The 26,094-nt window shown below is 37.5% G+C and overlaps 1 protein-coding gene across 2 annotated transcripts in view; it reads left to right on the top strand.

Moving 5' to 3' along the window:
• The window catches only part of LOC127938312 (mRNA-capping enzyme), an 80,617-nt gene that overhangs the window by 19,867 nt on the left and 34,656 nt on the right, over positions 1–26,094 (top strand). For both annotated transcript variants that reach the window (XR_008148663.1, XM_052534844.1), the window contains exons 9-12: positions 6,023–6,158; positions 7,718–7,789; positions 19,071–19,235; positions 25,927–25,995. Coding sequence is in view for 1 of the 2 variants with exons in the window: in XM_052534844.1 (XP_052390804.1) it covers positions 6,023–6,158; positions 7,718–7,789; positions 19,071–19,235; positions 25,927–25,995 (442 nt within the window). In the remaining variant the exon portion in view is untranslated. The remainder of the gene's footprint in view (positions 1–6,022; positions 6,159–7,717; positions 7,790–19,070; positions 19,236–25,926; positions 25,996–26,094) is intronic.

The raw sequence follows: 26,094 nt of genomic DNA, 5'->3' as shown, positions 1-26,094 counted from the left end.
AATCTCTGCAATGTTTTTTAAATGATAGTATGCTGATTTAGTTACTGCTTTGACATGACTACTGAAACTCAGACCGGTCTCCAGAATCACACCAATATTCCTGACTTGATTTTTAGTTGTTTGACCCCTAGAGTCAAGGTATGCATTCATCTTGAGAACTTCATCTTTGTTTCCAAATGCAATGACTTCAGTTTTTTCCTTGTTAATTGAAGAAAGTTCTGGCACATCCAACTATTAGTTTCATCAATTAATTGACAGAGAGAGTCAATGGGGCTGTAGTCATTTGGAGATAAGGCTAGGTAAATCTGGGTATCATCAGCATAGCTGTGATAGGCAATTTGGTTCTTTCTCATTATTTGACTTAGTGGAAGCATATACAGGCTAAACAAGAGCGGTGCAAGAATTGAGCCTTGTGGCACTCCGCATGTCATGGACGTCCACTTAGACTTATGCTCTCCTAGACTCGCATAATAGCCTCTCTCTTCTAAGTATGACCTGAACCATTTGAGTACCATCCCAGAAAGCCCGACCCAGTTTTCCAGTCTCTCTAGTAGTATGTTATGATCGACAGTGTCAAACCCAACACTGAGATCTAGCAATGCCAGCACCGATATTTTGCCAGAATCACAATTTAAGCAAATATCATTTGGTTGTCAGTCTCTCAAAAGAGGCAAAAAGAGTATGAGTGTTGTTTAAGTTACTGTTTATAAGGTTTGAGAAGAAATTCTGTATATCTGTGGCTAGTTTCACATTAAAAGCATGAAGGCTGTCTTTATAGATGCTATAGTGAATTTCAAGTTTCGTCTTCCGCCACATCCGCTCGGCTTTTCTGCATTCATAGTCTTTTCATAGTCTGAACTGCTGTTGATCTTCTCCAAACTGATTTCTGTCTGTTTGTTTTCTTACTGACTATTATTGGAGCAATATCATCAATAACATTCTTATCTTTTGAGTTGAAGGAATCAAGGAGAATATCAACAGAGTCTGCAGAAATGCTTGGTGTTAAATATATAGCCTCCATAAATAGTACACTTGTCTTGCCTTGCCTTTTCTTGCCTTGTTTGGATCAACTATAGAGTGTTTTATGTAGATGGCTGCACATTTATATTCTGTAAGCATGGAGAGCTACCATTCTACCACAGAGTTCAGTCAAACACACATGAAGCAGCTAATCAAGGTGGTCAGGTAACTTGATAATACAGGCAGAAGTTAGGCTTAGACAAGATGAAGTTAGGCTTAGACAAGATGAATTAAATCTGTCTAGAACTGGTTTAGGTTCTTTTTGGCTAATTTTAGCTGAAATTATTAACATTATGCTTACATAATAAATCAATTTTTAAGACTATTCTTTTGATGATCTTCAAAATATCTTCAGTGTGATTTTGTGCTATTTCTATAATGTTGGAGTCTATTTCTCATAGAGGGCTATTTAATGATGGTCCAGGTCATTTTAGGGCAGTTCTGCATGAGTTTTTCTGCTGTAATGATGTGAACTATCTCTATGAGCTCCTGCTGGCTCATGTGCTTAAACTAGAATCAAACGTCTGCATGAACATCATTAGACACTCATTCATAAGACAGATCTGCTCAGAAGCACCACAGTTGGCACCTTGCAGGATGTTTTAGGCCTTGGCAGAAGCACATGAGCTGGTTTGGTGTCATAGTGATCCAAACTTAGCTGAAAGAACAGCCACTGCGCTCTGAGTGAAGAATGGCCAGCTCCATCACTGAGACGTTAAAAAGACATGACTGGTCTCTTTAACTGGAGATCTATAGTAACAAGCCCATTATTCTGTGATTTGGCCACTCAGGGCTTACAGGGAATCACTGTGAGATGCGTTTGCTTGGGGGACGTCCAGCAGAGCGCTCTGTAATAATGACCAAAGGGGAGGGAATTAAACTCAAGTCACCTTTATTTGTATAGCGCTTTATACTATACAGATTGTGTTGGAAAATAGTTTGTCAATATGTCAATACAAATATGTGACAAGTACATTGTGTGTTATTGGAAGTGTTCCCAGTTCCGGTCTACCTATTTGCTGCAGCCTAACAGTCATTTAACGGATTTGTCTGACAGAAATGTGTATGTTATGTGTAAGCCATCTTAAAGAGATGGTTCCTTGATCTAGATTTAAAATGACAGAGTGTGCCTGCCTCCTGAACAGTGTTAGATTATTCCAGAGTTTGGGCGCTAAATAGCAAAAGGGTCTGCCTCCCTCGGTTGATTTTGATATTCTAGGTATTATCAAATAGCCAGAGTTTTGAGAGTGCAGCGGACGTGGAGGACTATAATACAATAAGAGTTTGCTCATGTACTGAGGTGTGCTAAACCATTCAGAGCTTTATAAGTACTAATTAGTAGGCTTTTAAAATCTATACACTGTTTTAATAGGGAGCCAGTGTTGTGTTGACAGAACCGGGCTGATATGGTCATAAATCCTGGTTCTAGTGAGAACTCTTGCTGCTGCATTTTGGACCAACTGGACTTTGTTATTAAGCATGTAGAACAACCACACAACAAAACTAGGGCTGTCAAATTATTAAAATTTTTAATCAAATTAATCAGAATTTTCAGTGGATTAATCACGATTAATCACTATTTGCAACTACACCTGAATCCTAACCATTTTTTTTCTGAAATGCATACCAAAAGATAAATAACAGGACACAGATACATAATTTTCATGTATTGTTTCATCATGTGGTTCTTTTTTTCTGAATTTCAAAAGTTTAACATTTACTTAGATCAAATTTACCTGAGCACTATATCAATCATGCCATTTAACTACAGATAGGGTAAGAGTTTTAGGTGAACCAGTGGTTAAATATAGCCACATATCTATGAAATTATGGATAGAGAAACTCTAAAGAATGAACTCAGAAACAAAAACATGTGCCACAATCACATAAGCAGCACTCTGGGCACTCTTGTTTTTGGGAGGTGTTCATTTGCTCTGCCACAATACTTTAGGATCGATATTTTCACGTTCTGAAGCCTTCAAGTGCCAGTAAAACCAAGTAAAAATGCATATGCTTTCCCAAACAGCTGTAATTTTCGCTGCATTGCATGTAGGCGTTCTGCGCTTGCGCAGTGTGAAACACAGGACGCTATAACACAGTGATCCTCAAATCTGGCTCGCGAGATCCACTTTCCTGCGAAGTTTAGCTCTAACCCTAATCAAACACGCATGAGTTTGCTAATCAGTGTCTTTAGGATCATTAGTAAATCACAGGCATGTGTGTTTAATTGGAGTCTGCGCTAAACTCTGCATGAAACTCGTGAGCCAGATTTGAGGATCACTGCTATAACAGGAAGAAGAAGCTCCAGCGTATCAACTACCAAAGTCGTCTCTGTTTATCGAGCTTGGCATGAATGTATTTGAGAGTAAATGGGGTAAAACCTTAAGCTTCTTCTGTGTTTTCGTCGCGGCGCTCGCCGCTGTTTTTTACTATCTTGAGAATTCAGAGATCGACGAGACTTTCCTAACCTGAATAATTTGTCACACTGCGCATGCGTGAAATGCGTTAAAAAATTTGACGTAATTAACGACAAACAACTAATTAACGCCGTTAACGCGCTATTTTTGACAGCCCTAAACAAAACATAACAATAATCCAACTTTGAGGTCATGAACTGATGAATTAACATTTCTGCATTTGACATTGAAAGCATAGGCCATAATTTATATATATATATATATATATATATATATATATATATATATATATATATATATATATATATATATATATATATATATATATATATATATATATATATATATTAGGATGGAAAAATGTGGTTTGACAAATGCTAAAAACATGGTTTTCAAAGGACAGATTGCTATCATATAGCACACCTAGGTTCCTAAATGATGATGAAGAATTAACAGTGCACCCATCAAGTTGTAGATAATTTTTTAGGTTATTACATGCAGAGGTTTTTGTCTCAATAATTTAAACCTCTGTTTTTCTGAATTTAGCAGTAAGAAATTACTAGTCTTACTTTATATCAAGTATGAATTCCTTTAGTTTTGTTAATTATTGTTGGGCCACGGAGAAATATAGAGCTGAGTATGATCAGTATAATTTGCCACTCATGCATACATGAAACAGTTAGATTTCTGTTATAATACTACTAAACTGAATGTCTTGTAAATGCACAATAAATGGTTTAATATATTTATCATCAATAAATGCAGTTTGTTTAAATCTCATGCATTTTAACTAGCTTGTTCCACAGCTAGCCACATTTTGTTAATTTTAACTGAATGAATCTAAATTACCCTGATGCTTAAATAATTTAAATACATTTTAATAAATGCATTTTGTTTAAATGCAAATAGATTATAATAAACTATGCTATATTTATTTTTATTAATGCAGACATCTAAATCTAGGACTTATTTCTTACCTTTTTGTTGATGTATGACTGGCAAATATGCATCACATTAAGTTGTGTAAACCAAATTAGTTGAAATTTGATATCCAGTTCAAATAAATCTTTAGTCTTAAGTATTTAGTTTGAGTGTAGTTTGTCAACTGCTGATGTTCACACCCTGTCATCAGTCATGCATTTAGTTTGCTCTGGATGGAGTTCAAGTTATTGTACATCCTGATACAGCTTATATTCCCTTCTCTTTTCAGCCCCGTGCTTTCTCTGAGCCTCATTTTACTCTTTAATTGTGTCCTTTTCGCATCCTGTCTTAGAGGATGCGAAATCTTCTTCAATTCATTATCTATGCTGGAAACATGACAGAAGAGAAACTTCACTATACTAAACCTCACCTATTATTTTTTTCTTTAATTATTCTCATTATGAAAAGTATTTCTTAATTTTTCTGATGGAGGTGAACCACATGAAATGAGGCTTTGCGGCTCATCAGTTCCCGCAGTGTGGATGCACGCCGGGATGTATATTCTCAATCAGTGCTTTTCTTTTCAGCTGCTAATTTCTGCTCATAAACAGCCAAGAGCTGCTGAATCTGGCTAGACTTCTTTCCCTCTTGTTCTTTCTTTTTTTTGTAGCCGCAAAATGTTCCAGTCACCGCTTTTGGACCTTTCATAATTTACCTGGAACATTGTGTATCTTATTAGTAAATTTTTTTGGGTCCCACTTTATATTAAGTGGCCTTAACTACTATGTACTTACATCAAAAAATAAATGCATTGTACTTATTGTGTTCATATTGTATTGCAACTTATTATTTTTTTGCTGCTATTGAGGTGGGATAGGGGTAAGGTCAGGGACAGTTTTGGTGGTATGGGTAAGTTTAAGGGTGTGTTAAGGTGTAAGGGATGGGTCGACATGTAATTATACATGTAATTACAGAAATTAATTACAGATGTAATTATGTGCAGATATTTTTCAAATATAAGTACAATTTAAAAACGTGTGTACACAATATTTTTTTAATTTTTAATAATTTATATTTAACTACATAGTAGTTAAAGCCACTTAATATAAAGTGGGTCCTATTTTTGCATTTGTTGGTCATTGTTAGGGTTTTTAAAGGGTCCCCAATGTATTTGGTGTTCTTTGGACCAACCCTTTTGCGTAATCATCAATCCAAAGTTTCAGTTTCACATAATTCTCTTTGAAACATATCTCAACAGTTTTACCGCCATTTATTATTTATAAATGTAATTATTTATAATTTTATATTTATATATTTATCAATATATTGGTCTGTCACAGTGAAACTTTTGCTGCGTTCTTCATTTTTTTTATGCCCTTCCCTCTGTCGCATTGATATACGTCATTGATTATGTTGGAACCCTTGCAATAGGAATGTATTGGAATGTTTAAACCTTTGTTCACTTGAAATCCACCGTGGAGTTGATTTATTGTCTACATCATTTCCCTGCTTTTATGAATTTGTTTGATGCAGCATTCTATATATAGATATATCGCTATAGATATAGGACTGTTTTCAATATAAAAAGTGATATATCATAGAGTTGTTTGGGGTAGGGGTAAATGAAACTCGATCTCATCACTCTGTCTCTTGTGTTTTTACAGGTACATGATGTTGATAGATGCAAAAGACGAAGTCCATATGATTGACCGAGACAATTCGGTCTTTCACATAGCCAACCTGGAATTTCCTTTCCGGAAGGATCTTCGCACCCATCTTTCCAACACTCTTCTGGACGGGGTGAGTTATTGCATGGTTTGAAAGCCTGTTAATCAGGTTAGGCAGAGAGGATTCCTATTCCTACACTTAGTGGAGGCTCACAGATTTGGTATACATGAGACGGTCAAAAATACGTCAATGTTGTGAGCTAATGTATCTTTCTTTAAATGTTAAAGAGGATCTTGCTCTCAGACAATGAGCAAACATGGAATTAAGTTCTGTTTCGCACCTTCTTTACCTTGAATGAAAAAATGCACACAGAATTATGTCAAAATGCCAGTCTTGGTGAGTATGTCTTCAATGATCGTAAACAGTCGAGAAAGCAATCTGTGTATCATATTGCATCCATGAATTGTCTCTTAGGGCCCTATTTTAACAGTCTAAGTGCATGGTCTAAAGCGCATGGCACAATTGCACTTACTGCATGTCCAAATCCACTTTTGCTAGTTTAAGGATGGGATAAATGGTTGATGCGTTCAGTGCATGCTCTAAAAGGTTCGTCCCTATTCTCTTAATGAGTAATGGGTGTTTTGGGCATAACATGCCATAAACCAACCAGAGTCTCATTTGCCCTTCACCTTAAAAGCCAGTTGCACTCATGCCATGGCAGATTCACTATTTACACGGCAGAAAAACTGAACTCTTCTCTAGCAAGGAAATGGATCCGCTCATGCGCGTAATTCTGATACATGCAATTACTATCTATTATGATATGTAGGCGTTTTTATATTTAAGCACACAGAAATAATCTTTAACATTTGAATCCTTTATTTTTTCATTTGTAAAAATGTTTGTGCGCTGCTGTGTAAAATAAGAGTGTCCATGCGTTGTTCAGCCGCCTAGTAGAGCATATTACTAATGCGCTCTTTAATTAACAAAAAATATATATTGTGTCAGACTTAAGACCAGGTGTCAGTTGCCTCAGTTGCCTCCAAATAGCAGCACGCCAGCAATGTGCCTGAACACTCCTCTATTTCAGACCAGTAACGGCACAAATGCATTTGTTATTTAAACAAGGTGGCGCAGGAGGTGAAATTATAACTGCGTCAGGCTGAAACTAGAAAAAGCACTTGCATCATGCCTAGCGCCACATTGAGCCGGGTGTATGTTAGGACTCTTAAAGTGTTCTAAAAATACATTGTCTCTTTTGCTGTGGTATCGAAATTGGAATCAAGAATTATAAAATTTAACTGCCATCTAAAATATTGGTGTCATACAAGCTTATTTTTTAGAATACTATATGGATTTTTTTGCCCACTGGCAGGGCTAGTGAAAATGTTGGCGGGAAAATTTAAAATCTGAACCACTGTTCCGACCAGGCCAGTCGAAAAATCCTTAGCGCTGAGTCTGTAAGATGTGTTTTTGTGTTTTTTAAAGAAGACATGTTTGGTCTCAGTCATTTGGACCCCATGTATTAACTTAACATTACTATTCTTTCATTTGTAACTGTGCTTGAGCTTTAACGCTAAATTTAAATGTAAATTTTTATTACTTTGTTACATCATGTTGATATTAATAGGCCTGAATTATGGGCAGTAAATCTGCATTTCTTATCGTCATCGTCTTTTTTTTTGTTGCAGGAGATGATTGTTGACAAAGTGAACGGCCATCCCGTCCCAAGGTATCTCATCTACGACATCATTAAATTTAACGTAAGTGCCTTTCAGTAACAATAACAAAAACACACTCCTGTTTTTTCTTTATTTAATTAAGAATTGCTTTTGGCATTAGCACTTGCTGAATTATCACGAGGTGTTTCAACCCATATTTAAAATCATGCCATCATTTATTATCCACCATATCTTTCCAAACCTCTATGACTATCATTTGTGAGTCATGAAAAGAAAGGCTTAGTGTCAGATACTGTCAGCTTTGGAAAGAACAAATGCAGCTCTCAGATTTAAATCACGAATGTTACATTAAACAAATTCACCTTTAGACACAGCAGGCTTGAATTCAATAATAATCTTCTACTGTATAATCTTAAAATCAGATAAATTGTAATTATTTTTCTTCAGAATATGTGGGATATAACGCATAAGTCAGGTGCATATTTTGTCCTTTCGAAAGCTTTGTTTTCTTGGTTACCATATTGAAAGGAACACTCTGAATCTGTCATTTTTTTATGATTGATGCCACAGGCAAGCAGTGGGTAAATAAAGCTATTTAATTGAGCCTGTCCAATGATGTGTCAGAAGACTAATATTCAGTTAAGTTATTGTGCTTGCATAAGTACTATGTACATATCACCAGCTGAATTTATTATATTTGTGTTTAAAATGAGTATATTAGAGACTAATGCAGATATGTTTTGTGGAGCACAGCTGGAGTTCTCATTGACAAGCAGCATGTGGGAGATTGTTGAGTTTGTTGCGTATAGCTGCTCTCAGTGTTAGTAATGTGGCCTGTCCTCATTCTGAATGTGTTTAACTAGAACAAAAGTGACATTTATAATGTCACTAAAGAGTTCTCTTTAAATGTTTATACATTTCACATTTTGGTGTGTTCAATTTTGACATAATTTTCACTGGAAACCAGAGCTTCTTGGGGCATATTGCTTTATTAAATACAACAAAAAAAACTATATTCTGTTTTAGTCTGAGTGAATGAATGAATAAGATGAGACTGATTAAATGTACAGGAAATGTTTGTCAAAACACCGGAAACGCTGACTAAAACCAGAAACTGCAAAGACATCATCATAGCGAGTAAATAGCTATGTTTTTTGGCCATTCTGAACTCTGTAGTATTATGGTGGTGGGATTGTCAACATCAGACAGCACTTACAGTAAGTGTTCTTGTAAATGTACAGATTTTGTTGGAAAACAGAGCTTTTAAAAAGAACAGTTCCTTAAATGTGAAGAAATAAGCATGTGCTCTTGGACCTGTGTGGCATATGGTATGAAAAAAAGGATTGTCACTTTACTGTTTCCTTGGCCAAGACTTCCTGGAGGTCCCATGAAGCCCCCTGCTGTTTTCTGGCCTGTTGAAGGTCTGTCCTGTTGGGCTTGGCAGGCAATACCTGACCACTGCTTTCTCGTGAATCAGTGTTGCCAAAATTATAGTTGTATCTCGCTTTTTTTTTTTCTTTAGGGATATTGCAGCATTTGTTCTCGCTCATCTTCGTGATAGTCTTGTAATGACAACAAAGTTGATTCTAATCTAATCTAATCTAATGTGTCACATTGATAGAACTGGCACTCATATGCAGATTTGACATCTTTTAAATGTCTCTATGACACTTTTCTGAAACTTAGTGAGCTGCTTCCCTAGACAGCATTTTAATGCTTCCCGATCATGTGACACAAAGCCTGTTCTGAAACTTAAGCAACATAATTATGCTGCCTTCTGAGTAGGGGTGTTTCTCCGAGGAAGCAGTGGTGCCTCGGGAAAATTCAAATGAGAAAATAATTGACAAATATAAAAATAAGAGATCACATAATGTGTAGGGCAGTCATTTTTCAGCAGAAGTTTCAGTGGGAGGCAGCATCTCATTTTCCTCCCATGAGCTCACTGCATTCTCGTTGAGGTCCTGTAACTGGCGTGAATGTGATGGCTGTTTCCTGGGAGGAAGCAATGCCTACACTCTGCTGGGATTGGCTGATGGCTCTGTCATTTTGTCAATGGCTGTCAAGATCTTGATTTCTAACGGCCCGAAAATCCTCCTGAATGGGACAAACCGAACCGATCTGTGGAAATGTATGGAAGACTATAAAAATGTAGTGTTTTTAAGCCACCCCCATACCTGTGGCCCTCATGACTCCTGGATTTAAAAAATAACACTTCTACAGCCTTAAAGGGATGGTTGAACCAAAATATTGCATGTCATCATTTGCCTGCCTTTAAGTAGTTCTAAATCTATATGGGTTTCGTTCTTCTCTTAAAGATAAAAGAAGATATTTTGAAGAAATGTTGGTATGAAACAGTTGCAGATCCTCATTGACTTCCATGGTCTGGTTACCAAGCATCATGTATAGCAGCTGCTACAATAGTCTGCAGCATGAGGATGTTTATTGAAGAACAGAATTTATTTGAAATAGCCATTTATAATCAGTCGCTGATTTTAATCAGTTCAATGCAGCCTTGAAGAGTTGGTTTCTTACAAAGACAACTTCATTGTGATTCTAAACTTGAGAAGTAGAGTAAATAGAATACATTGGAATAGAAAAAACACAGTTTACATGGATAAACAAAAGCTGTTTACATGGATAGCTGGCTACATTGTGGAGCTTTTGTAAGTCATTTATTCATGTTAGCGCAAGTAACAATTTGTGTACTTGCTAATGAATTTGATGGATTTTCTTGCTCGGTACAAGCAATTACAGTTGCACTGGGTCACTGTTGGAAATGGTAAAATTCCAGATGAATTAAGCTCTGCTGATTGTGGACTAAAGCACTAAAGCCCCTTTCACACTACGATTCTGAAAATTACACGAGTAACATGTCCTGGCAATTGTTCCCGGGTCACTAGATTTTGCCCCTTTCACACTGCCAGTGATTACCCGGAATATGTGTGCGTTCATACACAACCCATAAAGCTCCCGAAAAGACACGTGACATCAGGATGTTACGTGTAATGCAAGAGTCGAAAACACTAAGCACATTAACTATTACTTAAGCTGACGAATGATCTCAGCTTCAGCATGGAAAGTGAGGAACTAACTGACCTCTGCTTCATTAGAGTTTGCACATATTGATTTTGTCGTGAATGCTGATCTACCTTCTGAACACCTAATAAAAGAGTTGCACGATAACATCATCACTAAGACACACTCTTTACAACATTAGTTCTGGCTTTTGTTCACATGGAGCTCATTCCGGGACTTAACCTGGCAATTTTACTAGGTCCCCAACCTGGGATCGATCCCGGAATCAATCCCTGCAATGTTCCGTCAATTTTCTGGGTCCAACGTGCTATGTGAAAGGGGCTTGATACACACTAGTGGTGTCATTATGGTTAATTGTATTTATTTGTTAAACCTTGGTATTACCCTTGAGAGCACATGCATTACACATTCAAGACTGTGTTTAATACAGTCTAGAATAAGCTTTTTGCTTCTTTAATTGCTGATATTGGGCTATTGGGCTAAGACTGGTCTCTATCTTCACTTGGACTAGACCCTCTTCTGGTGTCTATCTTGACTTGGACTGGACTCTCTTCTGGTCTCTATCTTCACTTGGACTAGAACCTCTTCTGGTCTCTATCTTCACTTGGACTAGACTCTATTCTGGTCTCTGTCTTGACATGGACTAGACTCTATTCTGGTCTCTGTCTTGACTTGGACTAGAACCTCTTCTGCTCTCTGTCTTGACTTGGACTAGACCCCCTCCTGCTCTCTGCCTTGACATGGACTAGACTCTATTCTGGTCTCTGTCTTGACATGGACTAGACTCTATTCTGGTCTCTGTCTTGACATGGACTAGACTATTCTGGTCTCTGTCTTGACATGGACTAGACTCTCTCCTGCTCTCTGCCTTGACATGGACTAGACCCTCTCCTGCTCTCTGTCTTGACTTGGACTAGACTCTATTCTGCTCTCTGTCTTGACTTGGACTAGACTCTATTCTGCTCTCTGTCTTGACTTGGACTAGACTCTATTCTGCTCTCTGTCTTGACTTGGACTAGACTCTATTCTGCTCTCTGTCTTGACTTGGATTAGACTCTATTCTGCTCTCTGTCTTGACTTAGACTAGACTCTATTCTGCTCTCTGTCTTGACTTGGACTAGACTCTATTCTGCTCTCTGTCTTGACTTGGACTAGACTCTATTCTGCTCTCTGTCTTGACTTGGACTAGACTCTATTATGCTCTCTGTCTTGACTTGGACTAGACTCTATTCTGCTCTCTGTCTTGACTTGGACTAGACTCTATTCTGCTCTCTGTCTTGACTTGGACTAGACTCTATTCTGCTCTCTGTCTTGACTTGGACTAGACTCTATTCTGCTCTCTGTCTTGACTTGGACTAGACTCTATTCTGCTCTCTGTCTTGACTTGGACTAGACCCTCTCCTGCTCTCTGTCTTGACTTGGACTAGACTCTATTCTGCTCTCTGTCTTGACTTGGACTAGACTCTATTCTGCTCTCTGTCTTGACTTGGATTAGACTCTATTCTGCTCTCTGTCTTGACTTAGACTATACTCTCTTCTGCTCTCTGTCTTGACATGGACTAGACTCTCTTCTGGTCTCTGTCTTGACATGGACTAGACTCTCTTCTGGTCTCTGTCTTGACATGGACTAGACTATTCTGGTCTCTGTCTTGACATGGACTAGACTCTATTCTGGTCTCTGTCTTGACATGGACTAGACTCTCTTCTGCTCTCTGTCTTGACTTGGACTAGAACCTCTTCTGCTCTCTGTCTTGACTTGGACTAGACTCTATTCTGCTCTCTGTCTTGACTTGGATTAGACTCTCTTCTGGTCTCTGTCTTGACTTAGACTATACTCTCTTCTGCTCTCTGTCTTGACATGGACTAGACTCTCTTCTGGTCTCTATCTTGACTTGGGCTATACTCTCTTCTGGTCTCTATCTTGACTTGGGCTATACTCTCTTCTGGTCTCTATCTTGACTTGGACTATACCCTTTTCTGCTCTTTATCTTGACTTGGCATATACTCTCTTCTGGTCTGTGTTATGACTTGGACTAGACCCTCTTCTGGGCTTGGTCTTGATTAAGACTCAACCTTCTTCTGGACTCAGTCTTGACTCTTCGGGGGCCAGTTCCATAAACACAGTCACTTTGTTGTTAAGACTCTGTCTTCAGGGCCAGTTTGACCAACCAAATTACACCAAACTACCTTTCGTAACCGACCATTTGAAGAATAAAAATAATGATTAGAAGTTTTTAAGACTATTCTAAGCAGGTCTTCTGTTCTTTTTCTAGACTCGGACTCAAACTTCTGGTCTCAGTATTGACGTGTCTGTCTCGGACAGTCTCTGACTCAGTCTGATGAACTAGTCTCAACTACAGCAATATGCTTAAGGCAAACACTTGATTTACAGCATAAAATCTATTTTGTAGGTTATTCCGTTGAGAACTGTCTACGTAGGAATAAATTATCTCAGTGACATATAACGCAACCAACCACAGTTTGCTTTTTGAAATTTAGGGATGAATTAAGCTCACATTAATAAAACTGCAATAACACACTGAAGTATAGTGTATACTTGTTAATGTTATAAAAACGGATTATTTTAATGACATACTAAACAAGCTAATGCATAGCATACTGTGCTTATTTAGATCTACTGTACTGGCTACTGACCACCTCAACACCCCTTGATATTTTGCTAGAGTCTTTCAACACTTCTACCTCCTTTAATTTATATTTTTCTCCATGTGCATCTTATCAGACAGCTAGTGATGCGGACACATAGCATCAGCTTTGGCCATTATTTGTCATCTGGCATCTAATCTTGTAAAGCTCAGGGATGCTTTCCATTCTGTTGTTCAAACACAAGGTCTTTGCCTTTAAACACACTACATGACACTGAACACCCCTCTTTCTGCTCTGTTAAGTCATGGGCTTTAGAAGGAGAAATTGAGGAAAAACTGATTTGGGAGGCACAGATGTCTGAAAATAGTACTGGCAAGTGTGCTCAATGCATAAGAAGTCAGCACACGCAAAATGCTCCAAGGCTCCCGTGGGCCCCAAGCGGTCCATTTGTATGATGGGGGCACTTGTGTTCTGCTTCATTTGGCAGTCTTGGGCCATGCAACATGAGGCTTTGGAGGCTCCCAGCAGTACCGGATGAAAAGCACTTATTTTAAAATACTCTAGCTCTTTGTGCTGTCTTTGTGATGTAGGCTCAAGGTTTCCTACTGGTTTTTACATTCTCCTCATGTAGTGATGATTTGTGGCCTCTGGGATGTAGAAGAAATGAAAGTTGGTTTTCCTGTTTTTTATTTTTCATATAACTCAACAGGATAGATTGATCCTGCTGTTAGCATTATTTTCACACACTGTTGGAGTTGTTTTAGCTCCTGGTTCATTGAATGAAATATGCAAATGAAGCAACAGTGCAAACACGCCCAAGAAATTGGTGCTAAGTGTAAGTTGCACAACACAGTTCCTCTTCTTGCTGGCTGTGTCTGAGAACTAGGTTGTGGAGGATGCAGCGGACTCACTTGTCAGACATTTTGATGTTTCTATGAGTCTTTCGGTTCTGCTATACCTCAGATAGGATGCATTGAAGAAGGTCAGGGAGATCATGTGTGGACAGTCACTCAGATGTCAGTATATGGTTTGCAGTGAAGTGCTTTGTTATTAGATGCTCTCTGCAGTGTCAGAACTGTAGTTGTTCATGGCAGATGTGTTTGCTGGGTTCTGCAGAGCTATCAACAGATAATGTGACATCTGAAACATGCTTGTACTGCTTTTTCAGTTGATTAATTATTTAACTTTATTGCTCATTTAAATGTACTTTTATGCATCAAGAATATATATATATATTAGGGGTGTAACGATGCGCAAAAATCACGGTTCGGTACGTACCTCGGTTTTAAAGTCACGGTTCGGTTCATTTTCGGTACAGTAAGGGAAAGAAATGCAAACATTAAACTGCAGGTTGTTTATTACTATAAACTTTTTTAAACAATTTGTTTACACTTTTTTAAAATACTTTTTAATAAAATAAATAATAAAATATAATTTATAATAAAATAAAAAAAGAATAAGATAAATATTTATAAGATAAATATTTTTATTTATAAAATAAAATACTGCTGCAAAGTTCTCCACTAAATAAAATACTCTCAAGTCTCAAACCAATAGGCTATCATATATTAAAATATAATGGAAAATATAAATACTGTAAATAACTATGATTACAGTGCAGAATTACCTATCCCAGCTTGTAGGCCTGCTCATATTAAAAAAAAAATATATATATATAACTTTTCCAAAGTGTAAAGTGCAGCATCAACAGTCTCAGTTTTTAGACCTGCTCAGATTTCGTTATTGCGTTGGCCCGATCCGAATTAAGAGTAAAGGTCTGTTTAAATGCCGACGGGAGCTGCGTTTGAATTACAATCATTTTTTCCCTAGTTGTAGTGATGTTCACACTCGCATGATGCCTTTTGAAAACCTTAGGCCGGTGACACACTGGCATATCGCACCTGTCAAACATAGTCTATTTTGCCGTCAATACTGTTGACGGTGTCCTTAGTAGGCTTTATATTTATGCTCAACATGAAGTATAGATATTGTTGTCATGAAGACAAGATCCTGGTCTGTCGGCGGCCACATTAAATTGATCAAATGGGACAGTAAATAATTTTATAATGTTGCAAATATTCAGTCTTTTTTAAACTTTCTATCCACCAAAGAATCCTTAATTTATCATGGTTTCCACAGCACAACTGTTTTCAACACTAATAATAATCAGAAATATTTCCTGAGCAGCAAAACAGCATATTAGAATGATTTCTGAAGATCATGTGACACATGTCAGCTTTGATCACAGGAATAAATTACATTAGAACAAAGAAACCAGCTTCACACAGAAAACAGCTATTTTCAATTGTAATAATATTGTAAAATATTACTGTTTTTACTGTATTTTTGATCAAATAAATGCAGCCTTGGTGAGCAGATGAGACATCATGCAAACACATTAAAAGAAATCCTAAGGACCCCAAACTTTTTAATGGTAAATCTGTTATTTTATTCTTTTAAAGAAATGTTCTACCTTTAGCTTCCCAGTGCTGTTTTAGCTCTGCATTATGCTGCTTTATGTATTGCCTCAGTCACCCCTGTAGAACTGTCTCAGCGGATCTTAATCACACTTTCAATCGTGCATTTGTAGAGAGATTAGTTCTGTTATTCTTTCAAGCAAGTTGAAATTTTGTAACATGGACGAAACACCCTAGATTTCAGACACTGAAGAGCTTGGCCATATCCAGAGACCTGAACCTTAGTAATCGCACAGCAATGCTTTCGTCATGTCATGCACAAGCACCACTCTTTCCTTTACACTATTGTAGAACATTGTTGTACCGGTAATATAAAATAGCTGTTTTCTATTTGAACATATTTCAGAATGTAATTTATTCCTGTGATGGCAAAGCTGGACCAGGGCTCTGGATAATATTCTAACCGTGTAGTTTTCAAATCATGGAAAATAACCCAGTCAGCACAAACTGATGTAAAACAGAATTGCTTTAATCCCTTACAGCATGCAAATGACAAGCCCCTGTTTCTATCAGTCATTCTGCAGAGCTGTTCCAGTCACGTTCCTCATTCGTATCAAATCTAATCCTTTTTTTTTTTTTTTTGCATATACCACATATTAAGTAATTATTAAAAATTTCATTTGTTTGTATGTAGTAAAAAAATCAGTTACATTGTCCTTGGAAACAGAGCAGATGGGAGTGGAAGTGCAGTCTTTAATGCTGACCCTTTCTGCTTATCTAAAACGATTCACCTTTGAATCTCATTATGTTAAATTCCTTTTTTCACATAATGTTTCCATTATTCTGTCCGGCCCTGGATTTAAAGAAGTTTTTATTACTTTTTGATATGAAGTGTGTAAGTCTGGAGAGTCTCTTAAATATGATGAGTGGTTTATTCCTCAATTTGCGTCTGGAAGTTGTCCGCAGAGAGTCGGCTGCCGTGTGTCGGCTCTTGAGATAGGAACGTAGGAAATTGGAAAATTGCAAATAAGATGTCAAATTTATAGAGGTTGGTTTTGGAAGATGTCTTCTGTTTAAATGTATCTCTTTCTGACTCTCATCTCTGCCCAATAACTCACCTCTGAAACTCTTTATACACTTATATTTTTGGACGTTACTGTACATACATGTTTTAGCCCTTGTTCTTTAATCCATGGACCATGACTTCTTAAATATCTTTGAAGTTTCTAAAAATTAATATATATATAAAAAGTTTGTAATTTGTCACAGGGAGAAATCGAGTCATTTCAACAGAAATCCTCACATGCGCATACATTCACATGAACACATCACATTTGTTTATATGTAGAAATACAGACTGTGTAGCATCAAATACAGTCAGATGAGTCAAAGTCCCCCAAGAGGAGCTTCCTAAAGAGATACACGAGGACAAATGGTTTCAGGAACGGTCCTGTTCAGAGCGGTAAGGGCTGTGGAGAGCTGGTGGATTCCACTGGAGATGTTTAGCGAGTCTCTGACTTTAAGGCATTAAGTGAGGAGGTAAAGCTTTGATTCGGTCGCAGTGAGGTGGATCGGCGGTCCCATCGGAGCGCTGCCATACATCCCAGACCAGAGAGCGGTATGTGGCGGTGTTACCATGGAGACGCGGCTGTGCTCGTGATGGAGAGAGAGTGAGGTGGATTATATCCAGAGATGCATGATGCACACCGCGTCTGTTCCTTCAACACGTTCCCTTAGCACACCGAATGGGAACAAATCAAGAGGAATCAAACACATCTTTTCGAATATGTGGGTTTTTTTTTGTGCAATGTAGACATACTCTAACATTTAAACTCCCCAGTCCACCCAGAGACCCACACAACAGAGACGGCTGCTCGTGCGTTTTAATGGAACAGAAATTGGGGAAAAGTCAGGCCAGTTTAAATCAAGTGGTAATCCTAAATTGTGTAATTGTCAGCAGATGAGTCGCCTGATGGAACGTCACCTTGCCTTGTATCTCAATTGAAATCGGTGAATTCATGGCATAAACTCCAGTTTTTTACTTAAAGTGTCTTAGAAGCAACATCACTGTCTTTGTCTGCTCCTCCTCACAACGAAAATGCTTTGCAAAATTACACAGTCTCAAGCCAATCATTTAGAAAATATGAAAATAATATAGACGTGTCATATTTTCGTTGTCTTGGTGACACAACCAAGCTCAAGTGGAAAGATAACTGGAACCGTTCGACCCAAAGGTGGAGAAGCGGCTTTAGTGAAGATCTGGTTCATCTGTGTGCTCTGACAATTACAGCATTTAATATGAGATTCCTATTTGACATTGATGAAACCAGATCTTAATGATATTGAGTTGATGAATATATATATATAACTATTATTGTGTTGGGATGCTTATTTTTTGAAACAGTCCAAAAAATGTATCAATTAATTCTGATGAGTAATATTACATGTACTTTACTATGTGGTTAGGGTTAGGATTTTGGCTTGGCTTAGGGCTACTTGCATTATTATAGTAAGTTCATGTAACGTGTAACAACGTGTAACAAACTTAAAATAAAGTGTAGTTAGATTGTGATGGTCATTATGGAAGTGAGATGCTGTGTCTGGTTTCTTTCATTTGCACATTGTCAGTAGATCAGCTTTCCACTCCCTTCGCTGCTTTTATGGGATTTCCCCCACATGATAATTTGCCCCTGTTTAGTAAATCTGGACCCAAGAATTTCAAATGTTTTGTCTTAAGAGCAATCGTCACTTGTTACTTGCATTACTCGTGGCTGATTAAGACCTCATGCCTGTTTAGAACAAAAAATAATAATAATCTCATTCTGAAATTCGTCATCGCAACCACATTTACACATGAGGACTTACCCAGTATGAAGCAACATGATAGATAAAACACACACACACACACACACACACACACACACAGAGAGAGTTTAGCCAGTTATAATAGAGGTCATTTACATGTAGACATTTTAAAGATGTACTGTAGAACAGAAACTAGAAACAGTGTTAAAGCATCAGTAAAACTTAAATTGTGTCTATTTATGGCACAAAAAAAGAGAAGTAGTCAAATATATTAATATACATGAGTAATATTGTTATTCAGTCATGAAGTCTGAATGACTTACATGCTAATATAAAATGACAAGCAATTTGCAGAACAGAGTTAAAGTACTAATCTTGTTATCTTCCACTGGAAAAGACAGACTGGAGTAATTATTTCATCGATTTCTCTGAAGTGTGGAAGTAGTGATGTAGAATTGAGTTGTGTGTGATTTGTGTCTGTGTGGATTGTTTTGCAGGGTCAGCCTGTGGGTCAGTGTGACTTTAACAGACGTCTGCTGTGTATCGAGAAGGAGATCATCTCCCCACGGTTTGAGAAAATGAAGCTGGGCCAAATTGATAAATCCAAGGAGCCCTTCAGCGTCAGGAACAAGCCTTTCTTCGACATCCACGCTGCACGCAAGGTATTTATCCGTGAACTTCTGTGGCCATTCTCCTCTGCTACAGTCACTTTGTAAAATGGTTTAGGTGCAAGATTCGTCTGATGTTTGTGTTCAGCCCGGGGACAAACAGATAAACATTTCCAACATGCTGAAGATGATAATTAGTCTGGCTGGGGTTTTTACCGCACAGACGTTCTGCAAGCTGCAAATATATTCTGTATAATTGACAATTTATTCTACATTGTGCCCATTTCTTGCTCTTGGACTGTCAGCTCTTGGTCTAGTTCTTAAAGGGTTAGTTCACACAAAAATGAAACTCATCCTAGGTGTACGTGACTTTCTTTTTTCAGATGAATCCAGTCAGAGTTATATAAAAACGCTCAGCGGGTGTTGCATGCATCAGTCCAAAAGAAGTTAAACAGAAAGTGCCCATCCTTAATAAAAAGTGTCTCACACGACTCCAGGGAGTGAACAAAGGCTTCCTGTAGTGACTCAATGCTTTTTTTTTTTGTGACTGGAACTGCTTCAGTGTACAACAGTGAACGCAAGCTAGATTAAAGTGATTATTACCTGATTATTGTTACAAAAATGCATCGATTCGCCACAGAAGGCCTTTGTTCACCCCCTGAGTGCCATTAAACTGCTTGAAGGAACAAAGACAACTTTATATTAGTGCTGTCAAAATTAGCGCGTTAACGCATTCGATTAATTTGAAATATTTAACGCGTTAAAATAAAATAACGCAATTAACGCGGTTGCAGTTTTTTTTATTTCCAGTTGTGGCCTATGTATGTTCAACGTGCAAAGAAATATGGATAAGACCAAGGAAGGACTTTTAGACGGAAAGTTTCAGTATAAAACTCTGCCGGATTACTCTTCAGTCTGCCACAAGAAACATTATGACTGTATGACTGTAACAGTGCGTAAATCAGACCTTTCTGTAACGCTAACGTTAATAAGCTTAAACGAAAATAAAGAAATAATTGTGTAGCGGAGTATTTTTTGTACACAGTGCCGCGAACTGTCAATCACTCCTATACGCGTGCATCACTGTCCTCCTCGCAGCTGCAGCAACTTGCGCTCTCTCTCTTCATCAAGCTTTAAAACAAAAAGGGGACAAAAAGATCATATTGTCTTTGTGCATAGGCTATAGATTAATTAGATAAATTAATATCTAAATTTGTGCCTTGCCGTCTACGGTATTTTTTTAGAACTTAGAAAAAAGATGCTGCAGCCAATGAACAGCCAGCGGGGGCTGCAGGACGACTCAACCTCCGCAGACAGTTTTTAATGTTTATCAGACAATAAATACTCAAGATTTTGCTTTAGTATAACTCACAACGAGTTTCACACACATTCTCCGGCCACGTTGAGTTGTTGACACTTAACAGTGGGAAAAGCGACACATGCGCTATTCACTTGTATTATTTAAGGGTGAATGGGTAATGTAGTTTCTGCTCTGGGTGGGATGAATTAGGAAGCTTGCATTGTGAAGGGCGCTCTGAAAATCGGCAGTGCAGGTAAAAGATTAAAACCTCTATTAAAACAGATGTCCAAATGAGCGTACCGGTACGCTACAAGCACGTTCTGGGCGCACGGAGAGGTGGCGGTACGCTCAAGAGCTATATTTGGAAGTGGTGGTACTGAGTACCTGTGCATACCGGCCCACTTAAAGCACTGGCAATGACTATACTTTGGAAATTTTTTGCAGTCCACTTAGAATTCAACATGGAAATCATTTTTGTTTTTTATTGGCATTGATTGTTTTGAAATTCAAATGGTACTTACATGCCTGTGTTTTTATTTCTGTAATAAATATGGCTTTCAAGCCAACAGTTAATTTGGAGGATATTGATGGTTTATTGCAGGTATGTTGTTTACATGAGAAAATCTGTGTTACAAGTTAAACAAAAATTCCAATAAACAATCATATTTTTAATTTAAATAGTTGCTTTGTCTTGAGTTTACATTAATTATTTACATTTTACATTTACATATCCAAAAAGTTTCAGTCTTTTAATTGCGATTAATCGCGATTAATCGCGATTAATTTTAAAAAATTGTGCGATTAATTAGTTAATTTTTTTTAATCGATTGACAGCACTACTTTATATATAACTCCGACTGGGTTCTCCTGAAAGTCATATACACCTAGGATGACTGGAGGGTGAGTAATTAATGACCTAATTTCTAGTCTAGTTTTGTTGATGGTCTTAGGGAGTCTAGTATTGATCTGGGGCTGGTCTTGACTTCAGCTTTAATTGGCGTAGCTGTTGCTGCAAAAACTATTGAACATTTCCAGCCTTATTTCCCAGGAGAAAAGACTCAGCTCATTTAACACACACATCAGTCCTCTACTCTAGGGCACGTGGCTAATGGGCGAAAAATTGTTTTTGATATTTGTTGAAAAAATCAATTTGCAACATCAATAATAAATCTTTCAGTCATTTTCTGTATTTACATGTAGATGCCCAGGTGTGTGTGTGTCACAGTTTGTTTTACTACACACACTCAAGCACATATGATGCTCGTGGTGTTCTCTAACTATATGAGGACATGATCACATCAAACTGATCTCAGAGTCACCATTCATTTGAGAAGAACTGTCATGGTGTAATATACGAACAGAAACACAAAGGTCCTCACTACAGTCCGCCAAAATAAAAGTTTAACATTATGGCAGAAATATATATTACTAGTGTACAGTAAATGTACTTTTCATATAATATTTATTATACCATAAAAGAGTTTGACTCCTAACCCTAAGGTTGTGGGTTCGAGTCTTGGGCCGGCAAAAGCACGACGGAGGAGCATAGATAGCTGCCCACGGCTGTGTGTGTGTGTGTGTGTGTGTGTGTGTGTCCACTTTGGATGGGTTAAATGCAGAGCACGAATTCTGAGTATGGGTCACCATACTTGATGTATGTCACATCACTTCACATAAAACCAAATATATTTTTGTGCTTGTTTTAATCCAAACTGTATACAAGTTCTTTTTTACAGGAGCTTATTTGACAAATGACAAAAATTGGGTGATTTGAAGTAGTTTAATTACATTTAAAAATATATATTGCATTGTTTCTTTAATAAACCTTATTTTTTATGATACATTCTTATTCTGTGGAGTTCAGCTTAAAAACATGTGATCAGAATGTCATTTCTGCGCAGATATTGTATGAACCCTACAAAAAGCCCTTAATCCTGCTCTCACACAAAGACCCTTACAGTTCAGTCTCAGGAACAGCAGCCAATGAGCTGTGCCCTTCTGCTCCGACTCTGTGAGGGATAAGTGGGATCATTTTCGGTGAAATTAACAGAGATTTCAAGCATGAAGAGGTTCAGCGCATGTCTGCAGTAGTCGTTTCCTAACAACATTTCATTCTCTGTTCATTGTTGGCCATGAATAAGTCTGGTGTGTTTGCGTGTGACTCTGTTTTGTCTTGTTCGGGTCTGATCTGAGGATGAAGTCTTTCAGGATGAAGTCATAATGAACTGAGAGGGTGTCATTGTTGAGGTCTCCAGCCATCTGATGTGCAGACAGGAAGAGGAAAATAGAGGAGTGGGAAAAAAGATTCCCATCAGTAATCGGTGGAGAGTGACATCTCCACAGTGAGGATCATTCACTCACTCACGATTCCTTCAGATAGAAAGCCTTCAGCATTAGGACTGACCCTCGAACATGAACTGGCCAGTAATATGCAGGACACCGATATCTCATAAAGGGCAACTTGTGAATGATAATCAGCTGTGGTCTGTGGTGATGTAAATATATGATATAAATGTATAAAATGCACACCCTTTTGAAAGCTTGAGATGAAATAGGGGAAAAGGTGAATTTGGGAATGGAATCTGAACAGAGAATTAATGCAAACGACTCTGCGTTTATTTGTGCATTCAGTTACAGGTGTATTTGTGCATTAGTGAACTGATTTGTGGTATTTGTCATGCATTCATGCGTCTGACGAGTACAAATGCGTGCCTTTGTGCTTTTTTTAAAATTAAAGCCCAGGCAGCACATTAAAATGCCATTTATCACAACAAAACTCATATTTCCAGTCACTAATTGAGGATTGCGTAATTATATGCATCATGGGACCATAAACTGTCCTGTCAATCATCCTGTGAACATTACCATTCTGATACTCCTCAATTCACTTTCCCTCTCCTTCATACGTTGTTGTTATTATTCAGACGCTACACAGTTCTTCCTACCTTCCTTCTGACATTATCCGCATTAAAAATGAAAGAGTTTTATCCTCAACCTTTAAACTTGTGTGACATTTAAAGACAATTAAAAACTGATGAAGCACCGTGGTTGTCGTACAGCAGTCTGCCAGCTCTGAAGCACATCATGACTCGAGCACCTGGGTTTCTCCGGTTTATTGTTTTCATGCTTCACTGATTTGAGATCGGAGGCTTAGAATACAAATTGTGATGCAGGGTATGTTTGTGTGCGCGTGCAGCTCATGAAGAAAGACGGGTTTCAGGCAAAACATTCATACATTGTGATCTGTACATTGTTAATACTATGTACAAATAGTGAGTTCTTCATTAAACGTCTCTGTAAATATGATTGTTTAATTAGCTCAGATAATGAAATCTTTTTGCATTTTGTTATATCGTATACTTGCTATAAAGTGTTACCAAACTTTTTTTTTTTTTTTGTTATCTTATTACATCACAATAATAACAATGAGGTTAATCATAATAGGACGTATATTTTATATTATAGTATAAATATTCTGATTTACTGGCCTTTAAAGTATTCACATCAGCAATGCTTTTGAAAACAACATCTGTTTTATCTGCCCAAATCCTTTAGTAGTTTTACAGGCTTTCGGTAACCTGTAGAGTTTTTTGTTTTTTAAGGAAGGAAGGAAAACGAAAGAGAAAATAAAACAGGTTTATGAAAAAAGACAATGAACAAGAAGGAAAAAAAATGAAAATAAAGGAACAGAACGAGAACAAAATGAAAAATCCTGATAAAACTAATGAAAAAGAAAGAACTTCTGAAAGAAATCAAAATGTAGAAAAGAGAAACAAACAAACAAAGAGCAAGAGGTAATAACAAAAGATGGCAATGACTTAAAGGAAGACTTGAGATGAAATGAGAGAAAGAATGAGATTAAATGAAAGAAAGGTAATGAACAAGAAGAAACTAATGAAAGAGAACAAAACAATAGATTCGATTCAGGAATGAATGAAAAAAAGGAATCAAAGAAAACAAAAACTGAAACAAAATGACAGCACGGAAGAAAACGACAGAAAAAAAAATATTTAAAGAGTGAATGAAAGAAAAAAACTGAAAAGAACAAGACGAGAGGAAGAGAATGGGCAAGCGCAAACAAAGAACGAAAGAGATAACACAACAAAAAAGATCTAAAATAAGGAGTGAGTGAACAAACAAACAATCAAAAAAAACGAAATGAAAGAGAACAAAAGAAAGACAGACACTCATCTCTGAGGGGAATTTCAAAGGATTGGATGACATAAACAACCTCAGTTCCACACATCTCAATGGCCACTCTCAAAGAGTTTAACGGGAGTTAATGATCTCATTAATTCGTAATGTCCTCGTTAAATGGGCTGGGATATGGAAACTGGCCTCCTCTCTGAACAGGTACAGGCTCTCATGAAGAGCTTGACAGATGCGGTTTGCTGCAGACTGCCGACTGACTGGAATTTTAATACACCATCCGAGGCTCTTTCAATAGCACTGCAGACGTGTTTCTGAGAGATTAAAGGAGAAAATAAAGCAGCTAATGTGGAGTGGAGGGTCGTGCTTCATTACAGTCACGGAAAGAAAATCTCTGTTAAGACTCTGCTGCTGTAGCCCTGTGTAATATAACAGAGTCCCTGTGGATCGTGTGCCATGTCCAGCTGAGGACAGATTACCAGTAATGAAAGTAGTGGAGAGTTTTTCTACTGGAAAGTGTTCGGTTCGGCAGGATATCAGGGTGCGAGAGCTTGTTGCGAACACTGAGGACAGAGATCTGTTTAAACACAAACAGGCTCAAGGTCTTGAAACATTTATTAGAAAGGAATTCATGTACAGCAACTGCTCTATAATGAGAACACATGCTTTTTTTGTACTTTCTGTTTGAGATATGTATTTCTGTACACTTCACTATCATAATGCGGTGTTTACTTGATATTGGTTGCAATTTCTCAAGGATGTTCCGCAAAGTCAATGTGGCATAAAAACGGACTCTGTTTACTTTCTTATGTGTGTTTCTAGTGTTATTGTTGATTCACCAGTGCACATTATATCAAAGATTAAATTATGTGTTGGTCTTTGTGTCTATAATTACTTGCTCCACCTCTGAAACCACGCACCAGACCCTTTTAATCTACTCGATTCCTAGTGGGGCATATAGTCCTTATTTACATTTTTTTGGTAACATTTCAGATTAAGTAACAATATTTACTATTAACTAGTTGCTTATTAGCCTGTTTATTACAAGAATATTGGCTGTTTACTAGTTCTTATAAAGCACATATTTATGTTTAAATCTGCATGAAATATATTTTAGACCCCTTTGATATCTCTACTTTACTAACTATTAATAAACAGCAAATTATGAGATTACTGAGGGAAAACTCTTATTTAGTGAATATGTTCCCTAATATAGAGTGCCTCTGCCTATAGGCTTCTTGTTCTTTGTGCTGAGTACACATTAAATATTCTCATTGTCTTTTGCTTTGTTCACAGCTCCTGGAGGGCAGTTTCACCTCGCAGGTCAGCCATGAAGTCGATGGTCTTATCTTCCAGCCAATAGGGGTGAGTCTGACACAAATATAAACCGCTAGAAGAGAAATGCACTGTGAATTCAAATTCAGGGTTTGGGGAAATGGAGGCTGGATGTAACGTTGCTGCAAT

The sequence above is a fragment of the Carassius gibelio genome, chromosome A20 (genome assembly GCF_023724105.1).
Source record: "Carassius gibelio isolate Cgi1373 ecotype wild population from Czech Republic chromosome A20, carGib1.2-hapl.c, whole genome shotgun sequence".
In the NCBI taxonomy this organism is placed as follows: Eukaryota; Metazoa; Chordata; class Actinopteri; order Cypriniformes; family Cyprinidae; genus Carassius; species Carassius gibelio.
Note: the sequence above shows the minus strand (reverse complement) of the source record. Positions and strands in the feature narration are given on the sequence as shown.